General features: G+C 51.0%; 2 protein-coding genes and 1 long non-coding RNA gene across 6 annotated transcripts in view; 2 read left to right on the forward strand and 1 right to left on the reverse strand.

The window, feature by feature from the left end:
• The window catches only part of LOC118228792, a 4,306-nt gene extending 3,371 nt beyond the window's left edge, over positions 1-935 (forward strand). The window contains exon 3 of the long non-coding RNA XR_004765542.1: positions 915-935. This is a non-coding gene — a long non-coding RNA (uncharacterized LOC118228792). The remainder of the gene's footprint in view (positions 1-914) is intronic.
• LOC118228786 (DISP complex protein LRCH3-like) overlaps positions 1-6,392 on the reverse strand; it is a 23,074-nt gene extending 16,682 nt beyond the window's left edge. For both annotated transcript variants that reach the window (XM_035420199.1, XM_035420200.1), the window contains exons 1-3: positions 6,092-6,392; positions 1,538-1,682; positions 1-25 (exon numbers count right to left, since the gene is read on the reverse strand). The exon at positions 1-25 is cut by the window's left edge and continues 102 nt beyond it. In XM_035420199.1, coding sequence (XP_035276090.1) covers positions 1-25; positions 1,538-1,682; positions 6,092-6,335 — 414 coding nt within the window. In that variant the 5' untranslated portion in view covers positions 6,336-6,392. The remainder of the gene's footprint in view (positions 26-1,537; positions 1,683-6,091) is intronic.
• A 2,045-nt stretch (positions 6,393-8,437) lies between these two features.
• On the forward strand, positions 8,438-20,276 carry LOC118228787 (ATP-binding cassette sub-family F member 3-like). 3 transcript variants are annotated; one of them, XM_035420201.1, is made up of 21 exons: positions 8,438-8,565; positions 9,139-9,286; positions 9,492-9,568; positions 10,735-10,790; positions 11,340-11,437; positions 11,880-12,002; positions 12,544-12,810; positions 13,033-13,113; positions 13,619-13,678; positions 13,812-13,868; positions 13,975-13,997; positions 14,251-14,306; positions 14,562-14,762; positions 14,892-14,968; positions 15,079-15,123; positions 15,269-15,401; positions 16,235-16,323; positions 16,888-16,979; positions 17,487-17,619; positions 17,819-17,906; positions 18,364-20,276. In XM_035420201.1, the coding sequence occupies exons 1-21, from the start codon at positions 8,460-8,462 to the stop codon at positions 18,520-18,522; spliced, it is 2,169 nt and encodes a 722-aa protein (XP_035276092.1). In that variant the 5' UTR covers positions 8,438-8,459; the 3' UTR covers positions 18,523-20,276. The 3 variants fall into 3 exon arrangements, with proteins under 3 accessions (XP_035276092.1, XP_035276093.1, XP_035276094.1); XM_035420202.1 differs by having other exon boundaries at positions 18,060-18,506; XM_035420203.1 differs by lacking the exons at positions 8,438-8,565; positions 9,139-9,286; positions 9,492-9,568; positions 10,735-10,790 and adding an exon at positions 10,799-11,011.
• The last annotated feature ends 351 nt before the right edge of the window (positions 20,277-20,627 follow it).

Genomic DNA, 20,627 nt, shown 5'->3' on the forward strand with positions numbered 1-20,627 from the left:
TGGCAGGGAACTGAGCTGGTTCCGACTGGAGAGAGAGGGAGGGAGGGTGGGAGAAAGGGAAGGGGGAGAGAGGGGGAGGGGGGGAGGGGGAGGGGGAGAGAGGGGAGGGGGAGAGGGTGTGAAAGAGGGAGGGAGAGAGGGGCGAATGAGGGGGAGAGAGGGAGAGGGGAACAGGGGGAGGGAGAGAGGCAGGAAGGGAGGGAGGGAGAGGGAGGGGGGAGAGGTATAGGGAAAGAGAGAGGCAGGAAGGGAGGGAGGGAGGGAGGGAGAGGGAGAGAGAAGGGGAAGAAGGGAGGGGGAGAGTGAGAGAGGTAGGGAGAAAAAAGGGACAGAGTTTTTGCAATTCACTTTATTATTCCCCATTAAAAATGTAACAACCACATATAAGTCAAATTTCCTTTATCTGTACTTCTTGCCGTGTCCAGACCTGGAAACAGCAGTCTAAAGATGGGCCTTCAGGGCATTACACAACTCTAATAAACACCTTAGATTTACACCCAATACGCTGGTATTTGACTTGCGTTCAATACCATGTTATAACTCACAGGATCATTGCCCACCTGTTATTCAGACTGAGAGAGAGAGAAAGCGTTCTCATGTGAATGCCTGTGTACATCAGACTGCCTGTAGGAGCGTTTGCATGCATGTTGCAGTGAGTGTGTGTGTGTGTGTGTAAGTGTGTCAATGCGTGTGTGTGTGTGTGTGTGTGAGTGTGTGTGTGTGTGTGTGTGTGTGAGTCTGAGTGCGTGTACGCGCACGTGTGTGTGATTGAGTGTGTGGTACCTGATGTTGAGGTGTGTGAGGGCCTGCAGGTGTGTGCGTGCGTGCGGGTGTGCGGTACCTGATGTTGAGGTGTGTGAGGGCCTGTGTGTGTGTGTGTGTGAGTGAGTGAGTGTGTGGTACCTGATGTTGAGGTGTGTGTGTGTGTGTGTGTGCGTGTGTGAGTGTGTGGTACCTGATGTTGAGGTGTGTGAGGGCCTGCAGGTGTGTGTGTGTGTGTGTGTGTGAGTGAGTGTGTGGTACCTGATGTTGAGGTGTGTGAGGGCTTGCAGGTGTGTGTGTGTGTGTGTGTGTGCGTGTGTGAGTGAGTGTGTGTGAGTGTGTGGTACCTGATGTTGAGGTGTGTGAGGGTCTGTGTGTGTGTGTGTGTGCGGTACCTGATGTTGAGGTGTGTGAGGGCCTGCAGGTGTGTGTGTGAGTGAGTGTGTGTGAGTGTGTGGTACCTGATGTTGAGGTGTGTGAGGGCCTGCAGGTGTGTGTGTGTGTGTGTGTGTGCGTGTGTGAGTGAGTGTGTGGTACCTGATGTTGAGGTGTGTGAGGGTCTGTGTGTGTGTGTGTGTGCGGTACCTGATGTTGAGGTGTGTGAGGGCCTGCAGGTGTGTGTGTGAGTGAGTGTGTGTGAGTGTGTGGTACCTGATGTTGAGGTGTGTGAGGGCCTGCAGGTGTGTGTGTGTGTGTGTGTGTGTCTGTGTGTGTGTGTGAGTGTGCAGTACCTGATGTTGAGGTGTGTGAGGGCCTGTGTGTGTGTGTGCGGTACCTGATGTTGAGGTGTGTGAGGGCCTGCAGGTTGATCAGGCTCTCAGGCAGGGAGCGCAGGCAGTTCTGATACAGATTCAGACTCTCCAGGGACACAAACATGCACACCTCCACCGGCAGCTCCGGCAGACGATTCCGCGACAGATCTGGAGACAGGGGGGAGAGAGGGAGGGAGGGAGAGAGAGAGAGGGAAAGAGAAAGAGAGGGAGGGAGGGAGGGACAGAGAGGGAGGGAGAGAGAGGGAGAGGGAGAGAGGGAGGGAGAGAGAGAGAGAGAGAGAGGGAGGGAGGTAGAGAGGGAGGGACAGAGAGGGAGGGAGGGAGAGAGAGAGAGGGAGGAAGGGAGGGAGGGAGAGAGAGAGAGTGAGAGGGAGGGAGGGAGGGAGAGACAGAGAGGGAGGGAGAGAGAGAGTGAAAGGGGGAGAGAGAGAGAGAGAGAGAGAGAGAGAGAGAATGGGAGGGAGGGGGAGAGAGAGAGAGAGAGGGAGTGAAGCAGGCCGGCTGGCTGGCACAGGCAAACCTGGCCAGAGACTGCAGGCTCTCTGGTGCCCGTGAAACCAAAAAAATTTCAAACCAACTGACATTCTGCAGGAGTACCCAGCAGCACCTACGCCCAGGTTACAGGAAACCAGAACGCCCTCCTCCCGTCCCAAACATGACTCATGCAGGGAAGACGTCACATCACAGTTATCACAACGGTACATCTACCTGTGCGTGTCTGAAATGCTTGCGTCTTTGTCACATCACAGCTCATACTTGCGCAACCATGTAATTAGCCATTATACATGAAGACAATGCACACAATGGCAGCGCCGCTACGAGTGTGCTCCTGCCAGGAAAGGACCGCTGATCTGACATCAGGTCAAATTTTAAGAGGGAAAGAGGCGTTGATGGATGAGAGAGAGAGGGAGAGACAGAGAGAGAGAGAGGGAGAGGGAGAATGCTCCAGGACCTGGCAGGACGGCGAGTGGTTTACATTCTATTGAAACTCAAAAATATTTATAACGGATTCTACAAAGGGATACACACACACACAAACACACACACACACACACACACACACAAACAAACAAACACACAAGCAAGCAAACACACACACACACACACACACACACAGAAGGCAGGGAGCTGGTACAGCTGCCGGTGAGATCCGCGAACGCCGTGCTATCTTGACAGCCTGTCTCGAACGGGCGGAGCGTAGCGGTCTAATAATACCGCCGCACAGCGCTGCCGGGGGGGTGGGGGGGGAAGTCTGTCTGTCCTGCGGGGGCCCAAGGCTGTCTGTCCTCATCTGCACAAGCACAGCGCAGACTGAGAGCCAACCTGGGACAACCAGAGAAAAACAAGATAACACCTAAACTAGCACAAGGGGGGCGGGGGGGGCAAAAGTGGAGGAAAAAGTGGCACCCACTCCAAACAGGCTCATAAATTCAAAACAAGACGTGAAAGAGCGTTAAGATATTTTTATTTCTGTCTGAGGATTAATTTTTTTACTCCGAGTTAATCACTGTTTGTAGCGTGTGTGATGTACTGTACTGTGTGAAGCTGTAATGTATCTGTGTATAATGGTTAAAAGCAAGTGATGCATTGTGCTGTGTGAAGCTGTAATGTAGCTGTGTGTGACAGTTAATGGTGTGTGTGATGCTGTAATGTAGCTGTATGTGATGGTTAATAGCGTGTGATGTATTGTACTGTGTGTAATGGTTAATAGCGTGTGATGTATTGTACTGTGTGTGATGGTTAATAGCGTGTGATGTATTGTACTGTGTGTGATGGTTAATAGCGTGTGATGTATTGTACTGTGTGTGATGGTTAATAGCGTGTGATGTATTGTACTGTGTGTGATGGTTAATAGCGTGTGATGTATTGTACTGTGTGTGATGGTTAATAGCGTGTGATGTATTGTACTGTGTGTGATGGTTAATAGCGTGTGATGGATTGTACTGTGTGTGATGGTTAATAGCGTGTGATGTATTGTACTGTGTGTGATGGTTAATAGCGTGTGATGTATTGTACTGTGTGTGATGGTTAATAGCGTGTGATGTATTGTACTGTGTGTGATGGTTAATAGCGTGTGATGTATTGTACTGTGTGTGATGGTTAATAGCGTGTGATGTATTGTACTGTGTGTGATGCTGTACCGCAGGTGACGGCTTTCCCAGTCAGGGCCTATATTTATCCCTGCAGCTGCGCTAAGGGATGCAGGAAGCAGCACCGACCCGCGACACGTCTGCTTCCTGTACGGAGCTCTCCCACCGAGACGCGCCACTCTCAGAAAACACGTGCAGAGAGAGAGAGACACACGCACACGCACACACACACGCACACGCACGCACGCACGCACGCGCACACACACACATGCGCAGACACATACATGCGCGCACACACACGCATGCGCACAGACACACACACGCGTGCACAGACATACACACGCGTGCACAGACACACACGTGCACACACACACGCATGCGCACAGACACACACACGCGTGCACACACAGACACGCATGCGCACAGACACACACACGTGTGCACAGACACGCACATACACACACACACACACATGCGCACAGACACGCACAAGCACACCACACTCGTGTGCGCGCACACACACACACACACACTCACACAAATATATAGAAAATCTCACCCACACACGCAGCACACATGCACGCACACACAAATACACTCACACACACGCGCAGCACACACACGCAGCACACACACAGCACACAAACACACGCTGTAATCTGGTATCTTGTCACGCCCCTCCGTTCTCACACACACACGCAGCACACACACGCTCACATGCACACAGCACACAAACACACGAACACACGCTGTAATCTGGTATCTTGTCACGCCCCTCCGTTCTCACACACACCTTTGGCGTTTTCCCACCTCATAAAATAACTTCAGAGCACGGCACTACCTCAGCTGGGACAGCCAGCACTTGTACACTTATAAAACCAACTAACTGTGCAACACTCCACTTCATTGTTTAGTGCTAGTCAGTACTTTGCAGGACTGTGAAATTACTGGTGGACCTTTACAATTTCCCCATTTTATTGAAGTATTGAGTATTTCTGGCCAGAGCATAGCTGATGCTGCTTTGAGGCAAACTGAAACATGAACACACACACAAACCCCGAAAAACGTACTCATACACACACACACACACACACACACAGGGGCAATTAGATTAATTCATCCCTCCTCTTCCACTCTCTGTCCTTCACACCATCCCTCTCTCCATCGCACACCATCGCTTGCTCTGTCCAGACCAACAACCTTCCTTTTAAAAACTTAACCTTTTTTTTTTTTTTTACTTGCACCTTCCATTACCCAAGGCCATAAGTCTGAAAGGGATGGTTTTGCGTCAAAGTAGCCAGGTTTGTAACCAGAAGGTTGCAGGTTTGAAATTCTGGTGAGGCACAGTTGCTGTACTGTTGTCCAAGGCACCATAATGCTCATTCTATTAACAAATTAATAACCTGTCAAATGCAAAATATCTCCGACCTGACAAGACAGAAGTCCGAAGGAAATTGATTCACGGCGTATTTCATGCGTCTGCGAGAACACTGCAACAAGTGCAACGAGCAATCCCATTTACATGACAGAGCAACGTGGACTCGGCAATGACGGTTTTGGAGTGACAGGAATGACGGGCTGTGGGCACTGGAATCACTCAACACTTGAGCGCGCAGACGCAGCCCTGCACAGACAACGGACGCGCAAAAACAAACTTCAAATTTTCTGTGGCACTCACTCGGGGATATGCACACAGACGACGTCAGCATCTGAAACCCGTAACGCTGCTAACTTCAATGTTCGCATTTCAATTAGTTTCTAATGCTAATTAGACAGGGTGTTGGTCCACACACTTTAAGGCAACGTTATAGGAGCCGCCGAGCGCAACGGGACTGCTCCCACAAGCGAGCCGCAAGACAATACAGCAAAATGTCTTGTTTACAATGACTCTGATCCCTGTACACACAATTCAACTGCACAAACAAAACACACTAGACAAGATGAGCTGCTAACGTACGCGGCGTACAGAACTCCACAGTCAGAGTTGTTACTTTTTTTTCACTTTTGCGCATAGCTTCTGATTTGCTGGATACAAACAGCGCAGCTAAGCAGCAGTCAGGAATGTTCTTTTCCGCATCTTGATAATCAGCTATCTCCGTGACTGACTGACTGGTTTGGCACCCGAAGACCAAGCCGTCGTTATCAAACCAAAGCCGAAACGTTTCCTCTTTCGAAGTGTTACGTTTTGCTCAGGCTCGAATCATGCTCGCCGTAGAGAAACTTCAAAACTTCCACCTCTACCGTCCCGAAGGCGTAAACAGAAACTTGTCCGCCAACTTTCACGCCCGTGTGTACCTCTATCTGCGCTAAAAAACAAGAACCTCTATATACAGACTCCTTGGGCAGAGGTCTAACGGAGAGCTACGCGGAAACCATTAGGGAATGCTGACTGGCTACGTTCTTTAGCTTTCCACACGCTAATCGACTCCCTCCGTAAGTCAACCCCGACCCTCGACCGCTGCATACCGGCCCTTGTCGTGTCGGAGAGGTCGTGGTTAGCGGCGCTCGTCGGGAACTCCTTCAGCTTCCTGCCGCTGAGATGGAGGCAACCGGTGGCCGCCGCTTCGTCCAGTGCCCTGTCAAGAGCACGGTTCCAAGAGGCCGGTCCTGCTGCCCCCAGTCCGTTACCGGCGACTGTCGCCTCTCCGGTACTGCCCACCGTAAAGTTGGGGCCGGGGCTCTCCGAAGACAGCAACACCGCGGCCGCCATTACACAGCTTAACCACCGTCTCTGTCGGACAGCCGCCCGAATTGTGTGCGCATGCGAAAGTACCAAGGGCAGCCTGAAGCACACAGGGGGGAGAGGCTAGTGTGGGCAGTGCTCATGCGCACTGTGAAAACAAATGGTCTGAAGCGCGCGGCTGGCATAAGACTTGATGTGATTGGGATGGCAGGAATACCATCCGCCAGGTTACGGCGTGGCGGGGCATGCCCAATACTTATATAGCACCGACGGTTTGTACGCTTTTCATAATAATAATGCCGTAGAAAGATTTTTTCTCTCAATAAAGCCGTTACAATGAAAAAAAAAAACGAAGCAATGCATTAAAACGATCCCCTGACTGATTTCCCTTAATTTCTCATAATGTATTAGTCATTGATTGGTTGTACTGAGAAAGTAGGGTGATAAAATAAAACAAAATCAGTGCGAAACTTTGATTTTGTTTCTAGAATGAAAAAACAGTAGTTTCTCAAAACAAAGATCTACACATCCATGGTTTTGCAAACTTGGTACACTACACAAGGGTACACAAAGAATAACAGTACAGGAGACGCCAATTTCTGAAAGAAAGTTGAAAAAGTGGATATTTACCAAAATGAGCTAAAAAGTAAATAATATCGTCAAGCCTGTCACGGCACAAATGATTTGCATACCCAGTTATTTGAGTGTTGTAGTCAAAGTGAGTGGTTGTCAAGAGGAACCATTTTATAGTAGGTCCTCTTTATACAACAGACCTGGGTCTCCATAGGAAACACAGGTTATCATGCATTTGTTCAACGGAATATATGTAGATCGTGCAAAAATATCACGGGTGCTTTACATGAGAGATGTCATTTTAAATTATTCTAACTACTAGCGCACAGTAAAATGTTCAGTGTTAAATCAACGCTTACAGAGTACATATGATCCCTGTTGGACGCATCTATACACTCTGCTAGAGTTTAATAAACACTGGACATTTGACTGTGTGCGCCCTTCAACTTTAACTGCAAGGTAACACCATGCAAATTTGGTTAATATCACGATACGCTGTCAGTGAAACCAAAATAATCATACATGAAAAAAAAGACTCCCTCAAATACGGGAGTAAGTCTTCATGCTACATTATATAAGATGGATTTTGCAGCTGTGGTCGAAGTTACATCACTTCCTGTGGGGCGCAAATGGATGCAGACAAAGGCTAAAGCAAAAACAACGCTAAATTGGTTTGAGTTCATCAGAGGGCCAAGTGAACCGTGCTAGTGAAGTCCAGCCAGGAGCCAAATATGTTACGCGTCACAAAACCACAAAATATATCCCTGATGATAAAAACGTCACAGGGCAAAAGCAGTTAAGACTCACATTCATCCACATTTTCAGTGAAATTTTGGTTATTCTCTCTCAGTATCTGCTGAAGATCGTGCATTTTGAAAAAAAAATCACAATATTTTCTGATATTTTTGGAAAATAACAGCAAAGAGTAAGTTGTTGCTAGGACACTCGCAGGGCTTTCAAGCTCAATGACTGGTGACCTTGAGCTGCGGGACTTCATGAGAAAATGTTCTTTTAAAAGGTAGCAAATGTTACTTGAATGAGTGAATGCTGACAGAGTTGACTCGATAATATGTCTTTATGCCTTGCACATCTCAAAACAATGGTTTACTTTTATCATATTAGGCATTGCTTGGCATGGTCAGCTTGCATGAACAAGAGCAGAGGCGCCAGACTGGTTACTGGTTACCCTATTTTCATTAAGAAATCAAGCCAAGCAGTGCGCGCGGTGTTACAGCTTGGTTAAATTTACATTAGATAAAAAGATTTGCATCAACTTCGCTACAATGTTGCAAAAAAATTGCCAGAGAGGCGTGGCGATTATGACATCACTCCGGTTCCAAATTTGAGAAATTGCGTATGGAAAAGATTAAGAAATAGCACAGTAACGGAAATAAGAATGTAATGAGAAATGCGACCAAAACAATAGCCTTCTAGTAACCCTGTCTTCATGTCAAATCAATAGGCTATGAGAATACGTGAATTGGTTAAATGTAATATAGATCTGCGGCTACTTTACAGTAAAAAACTACAACTCCGACAGTGCACTGTACTTGGAGATACTTTGCTTCTGGAACGCCCATGCGCGTTCCTTGCGGACGTAGCCGGTGTATCATGGCGACATATGTGGATATTCTGAGGAGTGAGTTTCCAGAAATCGATACAGAAGTCTTCGATTATATCACTGGTAAGTCGCAGGAGGTGATCGGATGTAAACTGACAGGTTCCGCACGTTCCGGAATGACTGTCATACACACATGCCATGTTAAACTTCACTAAAGAAACGAACGAACAGTTTGAGATGAAACTGTCTCGGTCGGATCGTAGCTAGCGTTAAGAAAACGGGAAAGGTAAGATGAACGTGGTAACAGCGGCGCTATATGTGCTTAGTTGGTAGTAAATCAATAGTGTGGGACTACTGTTCCGTGCCGTTCGTGTCTCAGTAGCTGAAGCGTAAAAGTGTGTTGGGACGCCAGCGGTGACTGGGGTGTATGTAGCCTCAGATTGCCACTCGGTCCTTCCGACTGCTCTACCACGGTGAGATTACTAGCCATCCATTTCCCGCAACAAACACTCCTAAATCCCTTTTGGACAACAGTGACGATTGAGATCTCGAGCTATCGCGAATATTACTGCGCATGATGAATTTGTCGCAGAGCGAATACGTCACACAAACAATGAGTCATCAGTTGTAATTAGTGTGACTCCCTACGGAGTTTAAAAGTGTGCCCCCCTGTCGTCTCGTGTGCGTGCTCGTCAGGCGTGTTGGACTGTGGCGGGGCGGATTTTGAAGATGGGGAGGAGGTCTTTGAGGCGATCGGAGGCGTGTTGCAGGAAGTGTCCGCGGACTGTAAGAACGAGGAGGACGTCCGCGACATCTGCCTGCAGATGTTCAACACTCTGAAGCTGTGAGTGGAGCCTCTGTCACGATACCACCACAACACATTGTTCCCCCTAAAATCGCCACCCCACTTTTTTTTGGGAATAACTGCTCCTCTTTCTCCATCTCATAAATGTCTGCTCTCTCTTCACCCCGTCAAAAAAACACCTGCCCCCCTTCTCATGTCTTTGTCCCCTCAGGAATAACTGCCCTCTTCTTTGTGCCCCACTCAGGAATAACTGCTACGCTCCTCAGAAGCAGGTCCTTCTAGATGCTCCGGTGCAGCTGTCTCAGATCTCTGCGGAATACGGTAACAGCCCGCACCCCTGGGGGGGGGGGGGGGGGGGGGGGTGGTCGTCTGTCTATCATCCCACACATCACTGCTCAGCACATGCGTATAATTCTGGTTCTCTCCCAAATGCCCCAGGGGTAAACCTAGCTGTGAACGGCTGCGCCCCCCCCCCCCCCCCTCCCATTACGGAACACTGCACACCACCCTGCTGAAAAAGATTCAAGCTTAAACCGGCCTAAAGCTGCTCAGACTAGTTTAAGCTGTGTTTCTGACACTTGCAGCTTTGACCGCCAGCCGCTCACCGGCCGACCGGCCTAGCGCAGTCAGCTGGTCCGCCAGCTTTGACCAGCTTTGACCAGCTTTGACCAGCTTTTGACCAGCTGGAGAGCAGCGTCACACAGCTGGTGCGTGTCACAGACCAGCTGTGGCCCAGCCGGAAGCGTGTGGGAAAACCCAGCGTATAAACCTCACCCTGAAGCGGCTCAGAATCCTGGCTGGTCGCACTCGCCGGAATTTTCAGCGAGGGGATACGATTAGCCCGGTGAGCTAAAGACAGCGCGTCCACAGCCGAGGGAACTAGACAGCGCTCTCGCCGAAATCTCGAGGGGAGACATTTTGGTTTGCAGCGGACGGGCGACGCCGCTGGTTCCCCGTCGCTGAGCTCCACTGCATTCTCTCTCAGTCTGAGCTTCCGCTGACTGCCCCGGCCGATTGTTCGTCCACGTCGGCTGTTTAGGCCTTGCGTTGGGTGCCACGGTAACCGGGGGGGGGGGGGGATACGGTGACCCCGCTGAGCTATTTTAGCAGGTCTGCGCCCCCCCCACGTAAACATCGTGCCACTTACCCATTTACCAAAAAAAACCCAAACCCATTTACGCCCGTGGGCAACCCAAAGTTGCCAGAGTCCTCTGCCACTCTTTTTCCATCTGTGAACATTTTTCGGATCGTAGATGCTTATGTAAAAATATGGGCATTAATGGGTTAACGTTGTACAACAAGCAAGTAAAATGATGTGATTTCGAGTGCCGCGATGTCATGCCAGCGTACCTCAGATAAAGGTCAACTTCGGCCCTGACCCCCCCCCCCCCCCACCACCTTTTTTATTCCCATCTTGTCTCCTCCCCCCCTCCCTTTCTTTCTTTCTCCTCTGCTTTCCTCCCTTCGCTTTTTTTTCTCTCCTCCAGACAGCGCAGCGAACGACGTCCAGGGCATCTGGAAGCTGACGAGAGGACAGAGCTCGGTGAGGAGCTGAGGGGAAAAATGGCCGCATCTTCCCAGACTGCCTCACTGCCGAAAAGAAAATGGCGACTGGAGAGCGGACCTTTTGTTTTTCCGTGGCTTTGCTGAAAATGCTGGCGACGGAAATAGAAGTGGGGAAACGAGAGCACACGATCGGATACCTGCATCCTCCGTCGTTTTATGAGTTCACAAATGTGTGGGTGACAGATCTGGATGATTCAGGTTATCCTCCTCCATCGTTATCCAGACAAAAAGAGAGGCCTGAAATGTGATTTCCAGACATGTATACAGAGGTATAAAATACTGAACCACTATCCTTTCCTGGTCTCTGCCCCCCCCCTCTCTCTCTCTCTTTCCCCTCTCTCTCTCTGTCTGTCTCCCTCTCTCTCCCCGTCCCTCTCCCTCCCTCCCTTTTATCTCCTTCGCTCTCCCCGTCTCTTGTTCCTCTCCTTCTCTCTCTCTCCCCCCGTCCTATCTGTCCTCCTCTCTTCCTTTCTCCTCTCTGTTTCCCTCCCTCCCTCCCTCCCTCCCTCCCTCCGGTTCTGCTCAGACGGTGGACTCGAAGAAGCTGGAGAAGGCCGAGGCCAAACTGAAGGCCAAACACGAGAGGAGGAATGAGCGAGATTCACAGAAAACACCCGGCCCTCTGTGAGTCATATGTTCTCTCTCTCCCCCTCTCTCACTCTCTCTCTCTCTCTCTCTCTCTCTCTCACACACACACACACACACACACATATGTATATACATCACACACAAACAAACACACACATACGCTCACTCATTCAGTCACTCGCACGTATACACTCGTTTGTATAAATACACACACCCGCGCACACACACACTCACTCATTCGTTCACACACACACACACACACACACACACACACACACACACTCACTCATTCGTTCACACACACACACACACCAGGAGTAAGTAAAACCTAAAGAGCGCTGTCTTAGTGTTTTACATGGCACAGTCCGATCAGCTTGCCAGCGCAAGCCTTTCTCTGTGGGACGCGAGCCAGCCGATATCGGGTTCACTGAAGTCAGGAACGCTTTCATCGCACCGTCCCTCTTTCCCTTGCCGTCAGCGTCCTGGAGGAGGCGTCGGCCAGCCAGGCCAGCAACAAGAAGGACAACCGCGTCGACGCGTCCGGGAGGAACCGCAGCTACGACGTCCGCATCGAGAACTTCGACGTGTCGTTCGGGGAGCGGTGAGCGACAGTCGGCACGGAGACCGGCTCCTTCTCTGCCCGCCTGATTTTACTTCCTCTTCTGAAATCTGTCTCTCTCATCTCTCTCTCTTTCTTTCTCTCGCTCTCTCCCTCCTTTCTATCCGTAGTTAGCTCCTTTTATTGCTTTATTAATTATTCCGGTCTGTTTTTTAACCTATAAAATCGGAAATAAAAAAACTCAAAAATTCAAGAGAGAAAACAGGAGGTGATGGCATACGAGAGCCTCATTCACTCACTCAGTGAGTGAGTGAGTGAGTGAGTGAGTGAGTGAGTGAGGGAGTGAGTGAGCGTGCGTGCGTGCGTGAGTGAGTGAGTGAGTGAGGGAGTGAGTGAGCGTGCGTGTGTGGGTGAGTGAGTGAGTGAGTGAGTGAGCATGCGTGTGTGAGTGAGTGAGTGAGTGAGTGAGCGTGCGTGTGTGAGTGTGTGTGCATGCGTGAGTGAGTGTGTGTGCGCCCACTCTACGGATAGGCCGTAACTTGGGTCAGACGCGCGCAGGCGGTAACGCAGCGTGATGTGCCAGGTCCCTGCTCCAGGGGGCGGAGCTGACGCTGACGAGCGGGCGGCGGTACGGCCTGATTGGCCGGAACGGGCTGGGCAAGACCACGCTGCTGAGGATGCTGGCGAGCCGCAGCCTGCGGGTGCCGGCCCACGTCTCCACCCTGCACGTGGAGCAGGAGGTGGAGGGCGACGACACGCCCGCCCTGCGGAGCGTCCTGCAGAGCGACGGCGTCCGCGAGGGCCTGCTCGCCCAGGAGCGCCGGCTCAACGCCCGCATCGCCGCCGGAGCGTGAGTGGAGCCGGGGTCTCGCGTCACACGACACACACACACCGTCACACAGGCCGCGCCCAATCGGGTCCTCCGGTCACCAGGCTGTCTCCCGGTAACTGACCCGTCTGTCTGTCTGTCTGTCTGTCTGTCTGTCCGTCCGTCCGTCCGTTTGTCCGTCTGTCTGTCTGTCTGTCCGTCCATCCATCTGTCTGTCTGTATGTCTGTCTGTCTGTGCCTCAGGGCGGACGGGCTGGAGAGCGTGCGTCTGTCGGAGATCTACGCCAAGCTGGAGGAGATCGAGGCGGACAAAGCGCCAGCCAGGTGAGCTTGGGCACGAGACACACCTGAGACACACCTGTGCAATGAGACATAGCTGTGTGACTGGACACACCTGTGCAATGAGACATACCTGTGCAACGAGACGTGAGACACACCTGTGCGACTAGACACGCCTGTGCAACGAGACACACCTGTGCAACTAGACACACCTGTGCGATGAGACACACCTGTGCAACGAGACACACCTGTGCGACGAGACGTGAGACACACCTGTGCAACGAGACACACCTGTGCAACGAGACATACCTGTGCAACTAGACACACCTGTGCAACGAGACACACCTGTGCGATGAGACGGACCTGTGCGATGAGACATACCTGTGTGACTAGACACACCTGTGCGACTAGACACACCTGTGCGACGAGACGTGTGGGGGCTTTGGGCGATCGACTGACTCCCTCCTCTCTGCCCTCCCTCTCTCTCTCTCTCTCTCTGCCCCCCCCTTCCCTCTCTCTCTCTCTCTCTCTCTCTCTCTTTCTCTTTCAGAGCGTCCGTGATCCTGGCAGGTCTGGGCTTCACTCCCAGAATGCAACAGCAGACAACCAAGTAGGTGCCCGCCGCTCGAGCCTGCATGTCCCACGCCGTACGGTACGTAGTCCCCCCCCCCCCCCCCCCCCGAGAGGGCAGTTTTAAACGGTGAGGGGAGTGACGTGATGTCACACTTGTGTGTCCCGCACAGGGAGTTCTCCGGGGGCTGGAGGATGAGGTTGGCGTTGGCCAGAGCGCTCTTCGCCCGGTGAGTCATCGCTTACTTCCCGCCCTTGTCTGAGGTAGAAAACGCCCTCTGAGGTACTAACCTGAGCCTGAGGTGGCTAATGTCTTCTCTTTCCCTCTCCTTCTAGGCCTGACCTGTTGTTACTCGATGGTGAGCAGAATTATTTATTTATTTATTTATTTATTTATTTATTTATTTATTTATTTATTTTCCTCCGGTGAACGTGCTTTCGCAAATCGTTCAAAATGAAAACGGATTCAGTGGTTGTATACTCCAGGTCAAGGATGTGATGGTTTTAAAATGCTGTTTTCTATAGGTACTGCATTAACAGTATCTTCTGTTTTTTGTTTTGTTTTTTCTATTTTCTTTCTCTGTCTTCCTCCTCTCCTCTCCTTTCCCACAGAGCCTACTAACATGTTGGACGTGAGAGCCATTCTTTGGCTGGAGAACTATCTGCAGGTATGCACACCTTTGGGCTGATTGACTGATTCCCATTGTACTGTGAGTTGGTCATCTCCATGACACGACATCATAATTTAGAGGCGTTTCCATGCACTAGTGTGTTAAACAGCTGCTGGGTAGTGACGTTGGTTGAAAAGGTGTCAAATGATGAAACCATTTTGAGGTCTTCGGCCATAGGGGGCTCGTTTTAGCATGAAACGTTTGGGGACTCCTACCGTAAAGCCTGCAGTGACCACCTCGACCCCTCCACAGACGTGGCAGTCAACCATCCTCGTGGTGTCCCACGACCGGAACTTCTTGAACGCCGTGGTGACCGACATCGTCCACCTGCACTCTCAGCGACTGGAGAGTTACCGCGGCAACTACGAGAACTTTGTGAAGACCAAGGAGGACCGCCTGAAGAACCAGCACAGAGAGTACGAGGCTCAGCTGCAGTACAGAGAGCACATTCAGGTACGATGCAGACACACACACACACACACACACACACACACACACAAGAACATAGACTGAGTGAGAGTGACAGATATACTTACTGTTTTCCTCTCTCCCTTCCTCCATCTCTCTCTCTCTCTCTCTCAGGTATTCATCGACAGGTTCAGGTACAATGCTAACAGAGCCGCCCAGGTGCAGAGCAAGCTCAAACTGCTGGAGAAACTGTGAGTTCCTGCCCTGCCCTTCCCTCCCTGCTCTCCACAATCCCAGAATGCACCTGTGTCCTCTCTCTCTCTCTCTCATTAAAACCCCACTCTGCTTCCTTTCATTCCAGGCCGGAACTCAAACCCATAGAAAAGGAATCTGAAGTTACGTTAAAGTAAGGCATGAGTCATGAGTATTACACGTATTACACTGAGTATTACGTACAAGTATTACGTTGAGTATTACATACAAGTGTTACGTGGTTTTTGTTGTGTTGTATATAGTGAAGCGTGTGCATCCCTCTGCCGTCTGTCTCCCAGGTTCCCCGATAACTTTGAGAAGCTCTCCCCGCCGGTGCTGCAGCTGGACGAGCTGGAGTTCTACTACAGCCCAGAGCAGCGGCTCTTCGGCGGGCTCTGCGTGTCCGCTGACCTGGAGTCCCGCATCTGCATCGTACGTAACCGGCGGGGACGCCCCCCCCCCCCCCCCGCTAACACCGCCGCTGCTGCTCGTGTGCGTCTGCAACGGCACGGCTGGCGCACTGCAGCTAACGTGCTACGGCTAGCGCACTGCAGCTAATGTGCGTCTGTAACGGCACGGCTAGCGCACTGCTGCTAACGTGCTACGGCTAGCGCACTGCAGCTAATGTGCGTCTGTAACGGCGCAGCTAGCGCACTGCAGCTAACGTGCTACGGCTAGCGCACTGCAGCTAATGTGCGTTTGTAACGGCGCAGCTAGCGCACTGCAGCTAACGTGCTACGGCTAGCGCACTGCTGCTCATGTGCGTCTGCAATGGCACGGCTAGCGCACTGCAGCTAACGTGCTACGGCTAGCGCACTGCAGCTAATGTGCGTCTGTAACGGCACGGCTAGCGCACTGCAGCTAACGTGCTACGGCTAGCGCACTGCAGCTAATGTGTGTCTGTAACGGCGCAGCTAGCGCACTGCAGCTAACGTGCTACGGCTAGCGCACTGCTGCTCATGTGCGTCTGCAATGGCACGGCTAGCGCACTGCAGCTAACGTGCTATGGCTGCTGCTGCTGCTCATGTGCGTCTGTAACGGCACGGCTAGCGCACTGCAGCTAACGTGCTACGGCTGCTGCTGCTGCCTCTGCAGTATTGCGGCTACTGCAGTGCCCATGCTACCATCCTATGGGTACGGTACTACTATGGCTTGCTACTCCTGCTACAGTACTAACAGTGCTAGAGTACTCTGTGTCTCGCTTTCCTCTCTCTCTATCTCACTCTCTCAATTTCAATTCAATTCTCTCTCTCTCTCTCTTTCAGGTTGGTGAGAATGGAGCAGGGAAGACAACCTTGCTGAAGTTGCTGATGGGAGATCTGACGCCTGTTAACGGGATCCGACACGCCCACCGGTGAGTTTTTACACGCCCACATTTGAGTTTGACACGCCCACAGGTGAGCTCGACACGCCCATAGGTCAGATCGATGCACGCGATTAGCCGTACCGTCTCTCTCCTGTGACGCACAGAAACATCTGCCCCGCTCCCAGGATTCAGGCTCTCTCTGTACCCCCCCCCGCCCCCCCCTCGCGGACAGCTGTGTCCGTCCTGAGACCAGCCGGTTGCAGTAATACACCAGTCCCCCCGATGCCCAGTCAGGCCGTGTGGGGGGGGAGGGGGGGTTTTGGTGACTGTTACATTTGGCTCCCTGGGGTCGGTCTGTCTGTCTGTCTGTCTGTGTTTGGCGATGAGTCAGTGACTTTTTCTCGTTATTGTAGTAGATTATAACTGTTTTACTGTTCGTGAACGCCTTTCATGTAAGACGAGTGGCGTAAGAACGGTCTCCCTCGCTTGGAAGCGAGAAGGCGTGAGCTCTTACGCTCGAGGTGTGGGGCATAAATGATGTAATGGTGTGTGTGCCTGTCTGTGTGTTTGTGTGTGTGTGTGTGTGTGTGTGTGTGTGTGTGTGTTTTACAGGAACCTGAAGATTGGCTACTTTAGCCAGCATCATGTAGACCAGCTGGACCTCAATGTGTGTTCAGTGGAGCTGCTACTCAACAAGTTCCCAGGTACTATTTCAGCGCACGCACGCACGCATGCACACACACACACACACACACACACATCTGTGCACGAATATCGACCCACACAGATAAACTTTGGGCTCGCGTCTGATTCTGAACAGATACACATTTTGTAAGTGGTCTTCTCTCCCTTTCCACCCCCCATCACCCCGTTCTTCCCCTACCTCTCTTCCTTTCCCTCCCTCTCTTTCCCTCCCCCTCGCTCCCTCCCTCTTCTTCTTTCTCACTCCATCCCCACTCTTTCTCTGTCTTACTCTCCCTCCCTCTCTTTCTCTCTCCCCCTTGCTCCCTCCCTCTTCTCCCTCACTCCATCCTCACTCTTTCTCTGTCTTACTCTCTCTCCCTCCCTCTCTTTCTCTATCCCTCCCTCTCTTTCTCTCTCCCCCTTGCTCCCTCCCTCTTCTCCCTCACTCCGTCCCCACTCTTGTTCTCTCTCGTTCTCTCTCTTACTCTCGCTCCCTCCCTCTTCCCCCCCCCCCCCCCCCCCCCCAGGCCGGCCGGAGGAGGAGTACAGGCACCAGTTGGGCCGGTATGGGATCACAGGCGAGCTGGCCCTGCGGCCGGTGGCCAGCCTGTCGGGAGGACAGAAGAGCAGAGTGGCCTTCGCCCAGATGACCATGCCCTGGTACCTCAGTCTGTCCGTCCCTGCGTCTGTCCGTGTACCCGCTTTGCCTGTCTGTCTGTCTGTCAGACCTCCAAATCGTCCCTCTGGGTCTTGCCTGTCTGTGACTGTTGTCTGTTTTTAAATAAGTTTATAAATCTTTACTATCTTTCCTCTCCTCTTTCCCGTCGTCTCTCCCTCTCTCCTCCTCACTTCCCCTCAGTCCAAATTTCTACATCCTGGACGAACCGACCAATCACCTGGACATGGAGACGATCGAGGCCCTGGCTAAAGCGCTCAACAGTTTCAAGGTACAGAGTCCAGGCTCTCACCCCTCCTATTTCTTTCTCTCTCTCACACTGTTTCTCTGTTTCTCCCTCCCTCCCTCTCTCTCTCCCCTCCCTCCCTCCCTCCCTCCCCTCGCTCCCTCTCTCTCTCTCCCCTCCCTCCCTCCGTCTCTCTAGATCTCCAGGAGCAGCGTTGGGCAGTCCTGTATTAAGGGATGTATTAGATTAATATTTTTTAGTTTTTATGGTCACTGGGCTGGGATTTCAAGCTCTCCTGGTGTGGTGGAGTGTTTTATTGCCCTGTGCCCAGTAATGGGGGAGTGAGCTTTCACGAACCCCATATTAGGTGGAGCTGTAGTCATGAAGTATTTCTCTCCATGGCAAAGCGCCACGATTGGTTGAAATCAGTGAGTGACTGATGTCATGCGGTAGCCCCTCCCACTCTCCTGTCTCTGACCGTGGCTGACTGTGTTTCTTTCAGGGGGGGGTGGTGCTGGTCTCTCACGACGAGCGGATGATCAGGCTGGTGTGCAAGGAGCTGTGGGTGTGCGAGGGGGGGGCGGTGCGGCGCCTGGAGGGCGGGTTCGACGAGTACCGGGACGTCCTGCAAGAGCAGTTCCGCAGGGAGGGGTACCTCTGAACCCGTGTGCGCGCGCCCGCCCCCCCCCGCCCCCCCGCCCGCCACGCGCCAACGACTTGTCCGCTACGTACGAGGGAACGTCTCCGTAAAATACGCCAAAAATGTTTTTTTTTTTTTTTTTAAACTGCAAAGTTAAAAACTGCCTACAAAAAACTACGGATACGACTGTCCCGACTCAACCCCGCCCGGCAACTCAACCCGACTCGAAACGACGAACGGAACCTGTGACCGCGTGGCCAGCTCGAACCCGACTGCGGAAACCCAGCTACGACGAATCGACTCGACCTCACCTCAGATTTGGCTGCGAATCACCTGAGGTTACACTCCCCCACCCCCCCCCCCCCCCCCAGCACTGTGGTTTGGCCTACGTTCATTCAGAATACAGGAAGAAAGTAGAGGGATTTAAGTGATTTTTAAAAATGATCCCAGATTGGGAGTGCCCCGCAGAGTGGCGATAGTTAGTTAGTTAGTTCAGGTGTAGTCTGAAGAGATGAGTCCTCAGACCATGGTGGAAGTTGGCAAGAACATCTTGGTGGTGGTTGGGGGGGGGGGGTATGGGGGGGGGGGGTGGTTACAGTGCATTTGGATCTCTCTGTGAAGACTGACAGCAGTGGGCAAAAGTCAGGCTTCTCTTTCGAGAACTGAGGTCTTTTGTGTGTATGTACAAGGAGGGGTAGGGGTGTGGGGGGTCGGGGGTTATACAAGGGGCTTGCCATTAAATTGTTTTTACAGTAGGGCTTATGGTGTTCTGTCCCTTCTTAAACTGTCAGTATTCCAGCCTAATGGCCAACGCTCATGTGATGTTTTAATGATGTTTTTATAATGTTGCAGAAAGGTTGCGAGAATCTTTCACAGCATGGGATTCCTTATGGGGCCATTGTAATGCCCTTTAGTCTTGTTCCTGGGACCCCCACCTCAGGTAAAGACAACCCCCCCACCCACCCAAAAAAAAAGACTATGCAGGAGGAAAAGTGCTATACAGACATTTAAGGAGATCAGAAATAATCACGGGAGTCTCATATTTTCACTCTGTAACTTATAAATACCTGATTTAAATGTTCACAATAACAGTGCTAATAAATGAGTACATAGAACTACGTTGGTGGTGTTTGTCGGTTGCGTTACATTCTTTGTTGTGCGTTCATTACACCGACGCCACTGTCACCTGGAAGTGACATCATTTTTAAACCAATGTTTATTCACATGACAAAAAACGAGGGTCCTTCATCAAGTGGATGTCCTTATGAAATGAATTTTTCCGCCACCTAGTGGTAAAGTGAATTACACACAGGATTTATTTATTTATTTATTTTTATTTTTATTTTTTTGGCGGGGGGGAGACACACCCCCCCTCCCTCAGTAAGGATTGGTAACAGACGACTATTTCTAGGACGGCTACTCGATTCGAAGCCAAAACGCACTAAGCATACGAGGAGTGCCCCATATTGTGGCTCACGGTCTACAAATAGCCTACAACTGATGTGTTCTGAAAGATGCATCGATTGTTTTGGTACTGATTGGGACAGTTTTTGGGTTTTTTCGGGGGAGGGGGCGTGGCATTTTTCATTAATCTACTGTTCTCTGTCGTCTTTTTTTAATGGTGAGGCAGTTAGCGGTATATATCCCTTGCTAGATCTGAAAAAAAGATACGTCAATTGTTTTTGTATCCTACTAATTAGGACTGTTTTTGTTTTTGGGTTTTTAATTTTTGGGAGGGGGCGTGGCATTTTAAATAAAACTACTGTTCAAATGTTCTCTGTCGTATTTTTAATGTTGAATCAGTTGGCGCCATATATACATAAAAATGTGCTGAGTAGCCTATGTATATATAAGTCAAGGCTTTTTTGGATAATTTCGACGGGTCGATATTCACGCAGCATTTACAAGGACAATGCTCGATTATTAGCTAGGTAACGTCAGCTATCGCTGGAGGAGACCGACATTGTGCATTTGCAGTAGACCTGACCATTGTTCTTACATGTGGGTTAGCCTGATTGTAACATGCATGGCTGACATATCGACTAAAACATTTAAGTGAATAGTTTCTGAACAGCATAAAAAGACGGAAGATGGGCTAAAGTACACCATGTGCCATAGCCAAAGAC

The sequence above is a fragment of the Anguilla anguilla genome, chromosome 6, assembly GCF_013347855.1.
Source record: "Anguilla anguilla isolate fAngAng1 chromosome 6, fAngAng1.pri, whole genome shotgun sequence".
Taxonomy (NCBI): domain Eukaryota; kingdom Metazoa; phylum Chordata; class Actinopteri; order Anguilliformes; family Anguillidae; genus Anguilla; species Anguilla anguilla.